The following is a 12989-nucleotide window of genomic DNA, read 5'->3' as shown; positions in this document are numbered from 1 at the left end:
TTTTACAAACAAGATATTTCACCAGGCAGCCAGGTTGATTTTTCACTTTCATGTTGACTTCCAACTCAAGATTCTCCTGTCTCTGCTACCTAAGTGCTGGGATTGTAGATGACAAAGGCCTTGGCTTACATTTTTAACTGACAGTCTTTGCCATCTTGAGTCATAAAAGTATGGATTTTTACTTTACTACCATATGCTCAATAAATATACATGCTCCTGGTACATACTTCTCCTTTAATACATTCTGTCTAAATGTCACTGTAACTGGCTTTGTTGTTTGGTTTTTCTGAGACAAGCTTTCTCTGGCCTAGATGTCCTGGAACTTGCTTTGTAGACCAGGCTGGCCTCATAGAGATCTGCCTACCTCTGCCTCCTGACTGCTGGCTTTGTAACGTTTTAATATTTGCTTTTCCTAAGAAAAGTATTGATTTGATTCACCTGGTGGTTTCTCAATAATGTTAGAATAAAAACATCTTAAATGTAATAAAATTAAAATATAGATATCAAAAGACTGTCATACCTGACATATTCTGAGAGCTTGGTCTAAGACTGTTTTGGTATCAGTATCATAATCTGGGCAAGGCAGCATGGCTCGGCTGAGATGCGCTTGAAGCAAGAGATGGGCTTTGGTGTGAGGGCTGTCAAATGAATGAGGATTTAATTCAATGGGAAGACATTTGGCCAATTCATTATTCGTATGGTCCTCATTGTGTCTTACTGGCAAGTCTGTGTATTCTTCTGCATCCTGTAAAACAAGACAAATTTCAACTTAATAATAAATAACATAATAATTTATATACTTTTCAGTGATATTATTTTGTGGTCTGAGAACTGAACCCAGAGCATTACACATGCCAGACAAGCAAGGGACCTCTGAGCCACACCCCTGGCTGTGATTAATACACTTTATTTGTTTCTTAAGCGGGACTTGAGGCCCTGTTTGAGGCAGAACTAGGGGTACTATGGATCTAGCCACAGATTGTGGCAAAAGAAACTGAAGGAAGATTTCCAAATTCTTTTAACGAAGCTACTATTACCCCGGTACCAACATATAGTAATAAAAACAGCGTACATACATACTAACACACACACACACACACACACACACACACACACACACACACACACACACACGACACACTGATCAGTGGAATTAAAGAACAAGAAATAAATGGATAAACATATGGATACCTGTCTTTTTAATAGAATCCATAAATACACACTGAAAAAACCCTTCTTCGACAAAATGCTGGTATTAAAATTGAATGGCTGCATGTAGATGAATCCAAACATTCTTATTTGTCACCCGGCAGAAACCAAATTCCCCAAAGACCTCAACATAAACCAGATACTCAACTAAACCTGACAGAAGAGAAAGTATGGGAATAGCCTTGAACACATTGGCATAGGAGAAGTAGGAGAAGTCTTTCAGAACAGAACACTGTTAGCATAGTGCACTAACTCAGGCACTAAGATCAACAATAAACAGGATTTCAAGAAGCTGAAAAGCTTCTGTACAGCAAAGAACACCATCATCCTGACAAAGTGGCAACCTTGAGACTGGAAAAAGATTTTTTTAAATCAATTACACATCCAATAGAGGGCTAATATCCAAAATATATAACCAACTCAAAAATTTAGATATCAAGAAAAGAAATAACCCCATTATAAAATGGGGCACAGATCTAAAAAGAAAATTCTCAATAGAGGAAACTCAAATGCCTGAGAAATAGTTACAGATAGATCCAACATCCTTAGCAACCAGTGAAATGCAAATCAGAACTATTTTGAGATTTCATCTTTTTTTTTTTTTTTTTTTATTTATTATATGTAAGTACACTGTAGCTGTCTTCAGACAGTCCAGAAGAGGGCGCCAGATCTCATTACGGATGGTTGTGAGCCACCATGTGGTTGCTGGGAGTTGAACTCTGGACCTTCGGAAGAGCAGTCGGGTGCTCTTACCCACTGAGCCATCTCACCAGCCCCCATCTTACAACGGTGAGAATGGCTAGGAGCTATAAAACAAGTGACAGCTCATGCTGGCACTCATCCATTGCTGGTGGGAATGCAAAATTATACAGTTACTATAGCAATCATGGTAGGTCCTTAGGAAGAACGGAATAGGTCTACCTCAAAATCCAGTTACCATTCTTGGGCATATACTCTAAGGATGTTTCATCTTACCATAGAGAAATTGCTCAATCCTTGTTCATTATGGTTCTATTCCTAAGAGTCAGAAACTGGAAACAACTTAGATGCCCCTTAGCAGAAGAATGGATAAAGACAATGTAGTACATTTATACAATGGAGTATTACTTAGCCACTAAAAATAAAGTCAAGAAATCCATAGGTAAATGGATGGAACTAGAAAAAATTTAGTGAGGTTAAGTTAATGATAATTAAGACATAATATGCAGAATAGTCTAAGGGACTAGGGGAGACAGATCTCATTAGGGAAGGGAAATAGAACAGAAAATTATAGATGTATGAGGAGGGGGTTGGAATGGGTAGAGGGAGGGAAGAGGGGATGGGCGTGGGAACATGGGAGAGGTATTTAAAATTGAGGGCTGAATGAGGGGTAGAACTTCCTAAATTATACACATGAGAAAATGATCTAAATGAAATCACCAAATAATGGGCAGACAGACCCCTATCTGGTCATCTCTTGTTAGCAATTGAAGCTTCCATTCCCAAGACTGGTGTACATCTAATTCTTTTACTGGTCAATGGGGTCTTATGGGACTCCCCAAACAACCTCCAAACAATAGGCTGTTGCTAATACTATAAGTTGCTGTCTACAAACTGATAGCAAGGCAACACTGCTGATGAAAGCATCCAGACAACTAATTGAACATTGCTTATGGAAATAACCAACTAATATCTAATTTGACTTAAAGGCTTACTTCATGGGGTGCAACCCATACTGGAGACTGACTTGGTTATCAAGAACCTGAGACTAGATAGCTCGGGGACTTAGGGCAAAACTAAATACTGCTGCTTTTAAAAGAATGAAGTAGCAATATCTCCTAATGGCATTCTGCTATACTCATAGATAACTGCTTTGTTCTGCCACCATCAGAGAAGTTTCTTCTTGAAGTATATGGGAACAAATACTGAGAGCCACAGTGAGACATTATGTAAAAAATGAAAGACCTTGGAACACTCAGTCCTAAACATTATTGTCTCTATATGAGTCCCCCATACCCCCCCCCACTCCCCTACCCACCCACTCCCACTTTTTGGCCCTGGCGTTCCCCTGTACTGGGGCATATAAAGTTTGTGTGTCCAATGGGCCTCTCTTTCCAGTGATGGCCGACTAGGCCATCTTTTGATACATATGCAGCTAGAGTCAAGAGCTCCGGGATACTGGTTAGTTAAGAATGTTGTTCCACCTATAGGGTTGCAGATCCCTTTAGCTCCTTGGGTACTTTCTCTAGCTCCTCCATTGGGGGCCCTGTGATCCATTCAATAGCTGACTGTGAGCATCTACTTCTGTGTTTGCTAAGCAGCCTGATTTATAATAGTCAGAAGCTGGAAAGAACCCAGTTGTCCTTCAACAGAGGAATGGATACAGAAAATGTGGTACATTTACACAATGGAATACTACTCAGCTATTAAAAACAATGCCTTCATGAAATTCGCAGGCAAATGAATGGATCTAAAAAATATCATCCTGAGTGGGGTAATTCAGTCACAAAATATCACATATGGTATGTACTCACTGATAAATGGGTATTGGGCAAAGAGGGTGGAATACCCACAGTAGAATTCATGGACTACATGAAGCTCAAGAGGAAGGAAGACCAGAGAGTGGATGCTTCAGTCCTACTTAGAAGGGAGAACAAAATAATCCAGGGAAGTGGAGGGAGGGAAGGACTTGGGAGGAAGAAAAGAGGGAGAGGGAAAAAACAGAGGAAGAATCAGGTATGGGAGGAGATGGAGGAGATGTACAGAGGGTCAGGAAATTGAGCAGAGGTGTGTAGCAATGGAGGATGGGGAACTGGGGGTAGTAACCAGAAAGTCCCAGATGCCAGGAAAGCAAGAGCCTCCCAAGACCCCATGGAGATGACATTAGCTAAAATACCCCACAATAAGGGGAGGGATAATGTTGAGATTATTATATTCAGAAGTTAGACATGGCCCCCCTGGTTGAGAGATGGGGCCACCCATATCTAAAATTTTAACCCTGAATTGCTCCTGTCTCAAGGAAATACAGGGACAAAGAGTGGAGCAGTGACTGAAGGAAAGGCCATCCAGAGACTGCCCCACCTGGGGATCCATCCCATATACAGACAAACACTATTGCGGATGCCAAGAAGTGCTTGTTCACAAGAGCCTGATACAGCTGCCTCCTGAGAGCCTCTGCCAGATCCTGACCAATACAGGTGTGAAGGCTTGTAACCAACCATTGGACTAAGCACAGGGACCCCAATGGAGCAATTAGGGGAAGGAATGCAGGAGGTAAAGGGGCTTTATCTGGCATCAATGGGAGGGGAGGCTCTTGGTCCTGTGAAGGAATGATGCCCAGTGTGGAGGAATGCTAGGGCAGTGAGGCTGGAGATGGGTGGGGGAGCAACCTTATAGAAGCAGGGTAAGGAGGAATAGGATAGTGGGCTTGCAGAGGGGAAACATGGATAGGGGATAACAGCTGAAATGTAAATAAATATATCAAAAAAGAAAAGAGGGAAAAAAAGAGGCCATGAACTTGAAAGAGACCAAGAAGAGAAATAAGGGAAGGTTTTAAGGGAAGAAATGAAAGGGAGAAATGATGTAACTATACTATAATTTCAAAAAGGTAAAATAAGAAAACAAATACACTTAAAAAAGTGATAGTTTTTTGGTGGTTAGCTTCTTGCGTTCTTTATATATTTTGGACATTAGCCATTAGCCCTCTACTGGATTTGGGGCTAGTGAAGATTTTTTTCCCCAATCTGTAGGTTGCCTATTTGTCCAATTGACAGTGACCTTTGCCTTACAGAAGTTTTCCAGTTTCATGAGGTCCCATTTATCAATTCCTGACCTTTGAGCCTGATCCACTGGAGTTTTTTTTTTTTAGGAAATTTCCCCTTGTACCAATGAGTTTGAGGCTCTTTCCCATTTTCTCTCCTATTAGATTCACTATATCTGGTTTTATGTTGAGGTCCTTGATCCAGTTGAACTTGAGATTTGTGCAAGGTGACAAATATATATCTACTATCATTTTTCGATATATAGTGTGCCAGATAGTCCAGCACTATTTATTGAAGATGCTTTCTTCTGTCCATTATATATTTTTGGCTTCTTTCGTCAAATATCAAGTGTCCTTAAGTGTGTGGTTTTATTTTGGGGTCTTCAATTCTATTCCATTGATCAACCTGTCTGTCTCTGTACCAATACAGTTTTTATCACTATTGCTATATAGCTTGAGGTCTGGATTGGAGATTCCCACAGAAGTTCTTTTACTGTTAAGAAATGTTTTTGCGGCTGGGACATGGCTCAGTGTTTAAGAGCACTGATTGCTCTTCTAGAGGTCCTGATTTCAAATCCTAGCAACCACATGGTGGCTCACAACCATCTATAAGGGGATCTGATGCCCTCTGGTGTGTCCGAGGACAGCTACAGTGTACTCATATAGATAAAACAAATAAATCTTAAAAAAAAAAAAAAAAAAAAAGGCCGGCCATGGTGGCACACGCATGTAATCCCAGCACTCAGGAGTCAGAGGCAGGTGGATTTCTGAGTTCAAGGCCAGCCTGGTCTACAAAGTGAGTTCCGGCTACACAGAGGAACCCTGTCTCGAAAAACCAAAAAAAAAAAAAAAAAAAAAAAAAAAAGAAAAAAAGAATTGTTTTTGCTCTTCTGGGTTTGTGTGTATGTGTGTTTGTTTTGTTTTTCCAGATGAATTTAAGAATTGCTCTTTCCATGTGTTTAAAGAACTGTGCTAGGATTTTGATGGGGGTTGCGTTGAATCAGTAGATTGCTTTTGGCAGGATGGCCATTTTTACCATGTTAATTCTACCAATTCATGAGCATCGGAGATCTCTTTATTTTCTGAGGTCTTCTTGGATTTCTTTCTTGAGAGACTTGAAGTTCTTTTCATATAGATTTTTCACTTGTTTAGTTAGAGTTGCCCCAAGATATTTTATATTATTTGTGACTATTATGAAGGGTACTGTTTCTCTAATTTCTTTCTCAACCTGTTTATCATTTGTATAAAGGAATGCTAATGATATATTTTAGATAACCAGCCACAACCAAACAACCCAGTCAGAAAATGGGGTATAGAACTAAACTGAGAATTCATAACAGAGGAATCTGGAATGGCTGAGAAGCACTTAAAGAAATATTCAAAGTCCTTAGTGATCAGGGAAATGCAAGTCAAAACAACCTTGAGATTCTGCCTTATACCAGTCAGAATTGCTAAGATCAAAAACTCAGGTAACAGCACATGTTAAGGAGTATGTGGAGAAGAGGAACACTCCTCCATTGCCGGAAGAACTGCAAACTGGTGCAACTGCTCTGGAAATCAATCTGGAGGATCTTCGGAAAATTGGAAATAGATCTACCCGAAGACCCAGCTATACCACTGTTGGGGATATACCCAAAAGATGTCCCACCATGCCACAGGGGCACATGTACCTCTATGTTCATAGGGGCCTTACTTGTGATAGCCAGAAGCTGGAAACAACCTAGATGCCTCACAATGGAAGAATGAATACAGAAAATGTGGTTCTGATTCAGAGAGAAGACAAAAATAACTTGATTTTATCATAAAGCTGGGATGAGATAAAATCATATAGACAGAATTCAGAGCCGAGGCCTAAGACATAAGGCCACTGGGAAAAGTTCTGACTTAGCGCTTCCAGAAAGACACAGGTAAAAGAAGAAAGGACATCAGAAAAGGGCTTTCAAGAGGACCAGACCATCAAGTCTCAAAGAAACAAATCTCATACCATCTCTGTGGCTCCCCCAGCATTTTTCATCCTGATGCTTCCTACCCTAAACCTCTCCAACCCAGCAGCTAGTCTCTACTCCCCATCCCTGTATAACTCAGCCATTTTGCCTATTCATTCCCTTGGTACACACACTGTCTTAGTTAGAGGTTTATTGCTATGGAGAGACCCCCCATGACCACAGCAACTCTTATAAAGGAAAACACTTAATTGGGGCTGGCTTACAGTTTAATAAGTTCAGTTCATTAGCCTCATGGCTGGAAGCATGTTAGCATTCAGGCAGGCCTGATGCAGGAAAATGAACTGAAGAGTTCCACATCTTGTTCTGCAGGTAGCAGAAGGAAACTGCCACACGAAGCCTAGCTTGAGCACATATGAGATCTCAAAGCCCGCCTTCACAGTGACACACTTCCTCCACCAAGACTACACCGACTCCAACAAGGCCACACCTCCAAATATCACCATTCCCATGTGCCAAGCATTCTAACACATATGTCTGAGGGGAATATTCCTATTCAAACCACCACCCACTCTCTCTCTCTCTTTTTTTCCTCTCTCCTCAAATCTTTAATATCACCTAAGAATACAAACTAGAGACATCCTTATTAATGTAAAGAATGTGAAAACTTCTTGACATGGAAATAATCCCTTCAAACACAACCCAGCATGCATCCTGGAGAGAAACATTAGAAATATATAGGCCATGGCAAATATTTTAGCACAACCTCAAAGCTTGGAGCACACAGATCCATGCATGAAGCTAACTTAGTTGAAAATTATTGTTCCAACATTCATAAGGAAACATTACTTAAAATGAGAAAATTATTGGCAGAATTTAAATAATGTTGAAACCTCATTAATAGAGAATTCTCATGAAACCTTATATTGATAGTAGTTGGAATCATTTTACCACCAAATTCAACTTATATTCTTATTAAGTACTTTTTTCAAACATAACACATGCAAAACTCTTTCAGCCAGCATTAATCATCTGACATTATTGATCAATAATTGTATAGAATTCATTTTTAAATCATTCAATAAACAGTATTCTAAAGTGTAAGGATTTTATCCAGAATAATAGTAATAACTATGCTAATACAATCATGTTGCATAATGTTTATAGTTTAGTATGGGAGGTTATTAGTATTTATGAGATATATTCTCTTTGAAGATTATTGTGTTCTTAGTCTTTGAACATTTTAAAGAGTAATTTTTTTGATTTCTTTTTTTCCCATTTTTTAATTAGGTATTTAGCTCATTTACATTTCCAATGCTATACCAAAAGTCCCCCATACCCCCCCCCCCCAATATGTTTTCTCTTTGGTTCCAAAGCACTTCACAAATGAACAAATAAAATGAATGCTAAGAATCACAAAAGGCCCTTACAATGAGTTGTCCTACTGTACATCCCAACGCCTCTTCTCTGCCTTCCTATACCTCCAGTTGAGGCTATTCTGCCCTGAAAATAAACCTTCATGGAGGCATGCATGTCTGTCTTGTTTACATACGAGAACGGCCCATGTCCCACTTGCATCCCTCATAGCATGTGCATCACTGTCATACATAATACAGACTTAGGCAAGACAGGATAACTGGGAAATAAATATTTTCTTTAAGTTACTTGAGGATTATTATAAGGGCAATCCTCTAATGTTGGAAGAAACAAAATAAGACTTCTATTAATAACACCAGAATATAGATGAAGGAAACTGTAGTTAACCTAAAAGCCAAGGCCTGGGCTAAAAACACAACCTGTGCCACTTAGCAGTGGGAATACGCATGATCTGAGGCGGGGTCATCAGAAGATTTCACTCTGAGTGTGTGTGTAGCTAAGATATGTGAGATGTTGCAAGCTGATTAAGTTTTCCTATATTGTGTTGCCACTGGCCACTGCTATCATATGATACTTGGCTGTACATTGTCTGAACTAAGAAAATGCAATAGATTAAGTATTTTTATATTGTTTGTTTATTTGTTTGTTTGTTTTATGTGTATGGGGTTTTAAGAATTAAACTTATATTGTCAGACTTGGGAAAAAAAAAAGAAAATGTGGTTCATTTACATAATTGAATACTACTCAACTATTAAGAATGAGGACATCATGAGTTTTGCAGGTAAATGGATGGAACTAGAAAACATCATTCTGAGTGAGGTAACTTAGACCCAAAAGGACTCACTAGTAAGTGGATATTATCCAAAAGAGTACAGAGTACCTAGGATACAATGCAGAGAACTCAAGAAGGTTAACAAGCCAAAGGGTCTAAGTAAGGATGACTCAATCCCACTTGGGAGGGAGAAGAAAGTGATCACAGGTGTTGGTGGTGGTGCAGGGGGCATAGGGAGGGAGGGACCTGGGGGAAAGAGGAGATAGGGAGGGAAAGGTGGGAACATGATTAGGTATTGGGCAGGGCAAGTAAAGATAGACTCTCAGGACTCAAAGGGAGAGACCTTGGATAAAGTGCTCTACAGTGTGGAGGGGAAACTTCTAGACTCCACCTCCAGTAGAGGAACAGGACATCACAAGGAGGGATGGGGTTGCCACACCACAGTCAAAAACTCTGACTTAGAATTGTTCCTGTCTAAAGGAACTGCAGGGACAAAATTGGAGAAAAGCATGAGAGGAAGGAGGTCCAGTGAAAGGCCCAAATTGGGATCCAGCTCAAGGGCAGGCCTGGGGCTCTGAGACTGTTAATGATTCTGTGGAGTGCTTCCAGACAAGAGCCTAGTATGGTGGCCCTCTGAGAGGCCCAATAAATAGTTGAAAGAGTCAGATGCAGATATTTACCCCCAATCATTGGACTGAAGCTGGGAACCCCTGTGGTTGAATTAGGAAAAGGCTAGAAAAAGCTCTGAGGAGGAGGGCAGCTGCATGGGCAGATGAGAAGTCCCAACTGACCTGGACCCCCAAGATCTCTCAGACAATGAGCCACCAGCCATACAGCATACACCAGCTGATATGAGGCCCCTGATACTAATACAGCAGAGGGCTGCCTGGTTTGGCCTCAGTGAGAGAAGATGCACCTAACCCTTGAGAGATGTGAGGCCCCAAGGTGTAGGGAGGTGTTGTAAGACAGTGGCTGGGAGGAGGTGCAGGGTGAGGAGTGGTTGACAGAACACTGGGAGAGAGATGAAGACTTGACTGTCCAAAAGAATTAAATCATAATAATAATAATAATAATAATGCAGTAGTCTCCCTATTAACAAACAGCAGACATACTGAGAATGAAATCAGAAAAGCAGTACCTTTCACAGTAGCCTTAAAAAAAGATCTTGGAATAATTCTAAGGAAGCAAATGAAAGATTTGTCTAATAAAAACTTTAAAAGACCAGAATTGAAGAAGACTACCAGAGTTTAGAATGATTTCCTAGCGTCATAGATCAATATGATTAATATTGTGAAAATGGTCACCCAATAAAAAGCAATATACAGACTCAATGCAATTCCCATCAAAATTTCAACACAATTCTTCTTTGAAATTAAAAAAAAAAACCACCCTAAATTTCATCTGAAAAACAAACAAGCAAACAAACAAACAACCAGTGTAATAAAAAAAAAGGGAAACTATCCCGAGTAATAAAAAGAACTGCTTTTTATTTAAATTCCAGATTTCAGATAGTATTAAAGAACTAAAGTAATAAAAGCAGCATGCCTTTGGCAGAAAAAATGGACACATTGATCAATGGAATAAAACTCAAGACCTAGACATAATTCCACAGACTTACAAACACTGATTTTCAACCAGCCAAAATACACACTGGAGAAAAGACAGCATCTTCAACAAATGGTGCCAGTCAACTGAATGGCTGCATGTATAAAAATGGAAACAGATCCGTACCTATCTCTCTGTACAAAACTCAACTGTAAATAGACTGAGGACCTCAGGATAAGACTAGATATTCATATCCTGAATCTGATAGATGAGAAGGTAGGAAACTCATCCGCATATGAAAGGACTTTCTGAACAGGATCATAATGTGCAGGCATCTAGACTGGCAATTGATAAATGAACTGCACAAAGCTACAGAGCTACTGTACAACAAAGGACACCACCACTGAGCAAATGCAGCCTGCAGAATGAGAAACAATATTTACCAATTACATAGTGACAGTGGGTTGATATTTAGAATGTACAAAGAACTAAAAGTACTGAATAATAAGAACACAACCCATTAAAAAATAGTTATAGAATTAAATAGAGTTCTCAACAGATAATGGCTGAGAAAAGCTTAAAGAGTGTTCAACATCCTTAGCCACCAGGGAAATGCAAGTTAAAGGTACTTTGATGCAAGTTAAAGGTACTTTGAAGGGTGGACTGGAGACATGAACATTTATGACATAGGACTCAGCAGATCTGAGCTGGATCCTACCTGAATGCCTCTTTCCTGTTATCTTGCTTCCATAGTTTCAGAAAATAGGATGCAAGCTCAAGGTGTGTCTGTGAGGTGGGGTGGGTGGAGGAGTGGATAGGGATGTAATTAAACAGTCCTATCCAGCTGCAACATCTATGAATCGTGGCAATTACTAGCACGGCAACATTGCATAAAAGCAAAAAAAGGAATATTCACATGTCAGTGGCAAACAATAGCTTAAGTTGGTTGCTCTGACGTCTTAAGTCTAATTGGACTTGAGACTCACTCTACAGAACAAAAATCATGCTTGGTTCTGAAAACCTATCTTTTCAGGGCTAGTGAGGTCATGGCCCTTAGAAAACAATGTACTACCCCTACTTTGCTATACCAGCATAATTTGTTATTATATTCTAAATCTTATCCTTATGCCCATAGATACGTGCAATTATTATCCCTCATCAAGGAAGGTCCTCTTTAAAGCCATCCCAGAAAAGCACAACTAGACACAATACACAGATAAACAGATTATGGGAGTAATGCTCCAATAGATATATCTATACCAAAGTTCCTGTATCTATGTCTCAGGGAACACTGTAGGAAGGGTGTGTGTGTGGAAATACTGTAAGACCACTGATACCAAGAACTATGCTATGAAACACATCTTCTATAAATGGTTGCATAAATAACACCTGAACAACAGCAATATCAATAGACATATTAATATGCCAATAGACATATTAATGAGGAGAATTTTTCATGTAGTCCCACTCTTAAACAAAACACGACACAACTAATGACTGTTGGGAAGAAGAATTAATTAGCTTTTTCAAGGGTCAAGTCCTTTTATTGGCAGTCTAATGCAGAATGGTCAGCCATAAAAGTATATATGCACAAACAAAAACAGGCTCAGCAGACCATATGTATCATGGGCACATACACACTTATGTAGAGTGTGGGAGAATGGGAGGGGCTGAAAGGAAGAGTGATGTAATTCAATTTCTGTGAAAATATTACAGATACATGCTCATTTATATTTATTTGGGCTATATTCATAATAGCCAGAAATTGAAAACAGTCTAAATAACCATCAACTGAGAAATGAATAATGAAAATGTATACATTTACATAATGGGATAATATTAAGCTGTTAAGAAAAAAATAAATTCTGAAATTTGCAGGTAAATAGACTAAAAACAATCATCCCGAATGAGGCAACGTAGTTCTAGAAAGACCAATACTGCCATGTTTTCTCTTATATGTAGATGTTAGCTTTCAACTTTCAGATATGTGTTCTTCACTTAATATATCCACAGACCTCCCGAGGTTGCCTGTTTCCATTCTTTCTGCTGGCCCTCACAGCTTCTGTACTCCCCCACCCTCCACCCAATACCTCATCATGTTCCCCTCCTCCCCTGCCCATTCACTTTCCCTCCCAGGTCCCTCCCTCACACTTATGATTGCTATCTTGTCCATCCCAAGTGGGACTGAGACATCCTCACTTGGGCCCATCAGCTTACTGCCCTTTTAAGTTCTGTGGACTGTATTTTGTGTATTCTGTACTGATTATTGTTATTATTATTATTGTTGTTATTATTATTTTTCCAATTTTTTATTAGATATTTTCTTCATTTACATTTCAAAGGCTATCCTGAAAGTCCCCTATACCCACCCACCACCGCCCTGCTCCCCCACCCACTCCTACTT

The 12989-nt window shown here is 39.6% G+C and overlaps 1 protein-coding gene across 1 annotated transcript in view; it reads right to left on the bottom strand.

Moving 5' to 3' along the window:
• Ascc3 (activating signal cointegrator 1 complex subunit 3) overlaps positions 1 to 12989 on the bottom strand; it is a 282052-nt gene that overhangs the window by 32942 nt on the left and 236121 nt on the right. Inside the window, exon 37 of the mRNA XM_021173819.2 lies at positions 521 to 745. Coding sequence (XP_021029478.1) covers positions 521 to 745 — 225 coding nt within the window. The remainder of the gene's footprint in view (positions 1 to 520; positions 746 to 12989) is intronic.

Source organism: Mus caroli, unplaced genomic scaffold (assembly GCF_978045245.1).
Source record: "Mus caroli unplaced genomic scaffold, Mus_caroli_1 scaffold_9, whole genome shotgun sequence".
In the NCBI taxonomy this organism is placed as follows: Eukaryota; Metazoa; Chordata; class Mammalia; order Rodentia; family Muridae; genus Mus; species Mus caroli.
This window is presented reverse-complemented; position numbering and strand designations above follow the sequence as displayed.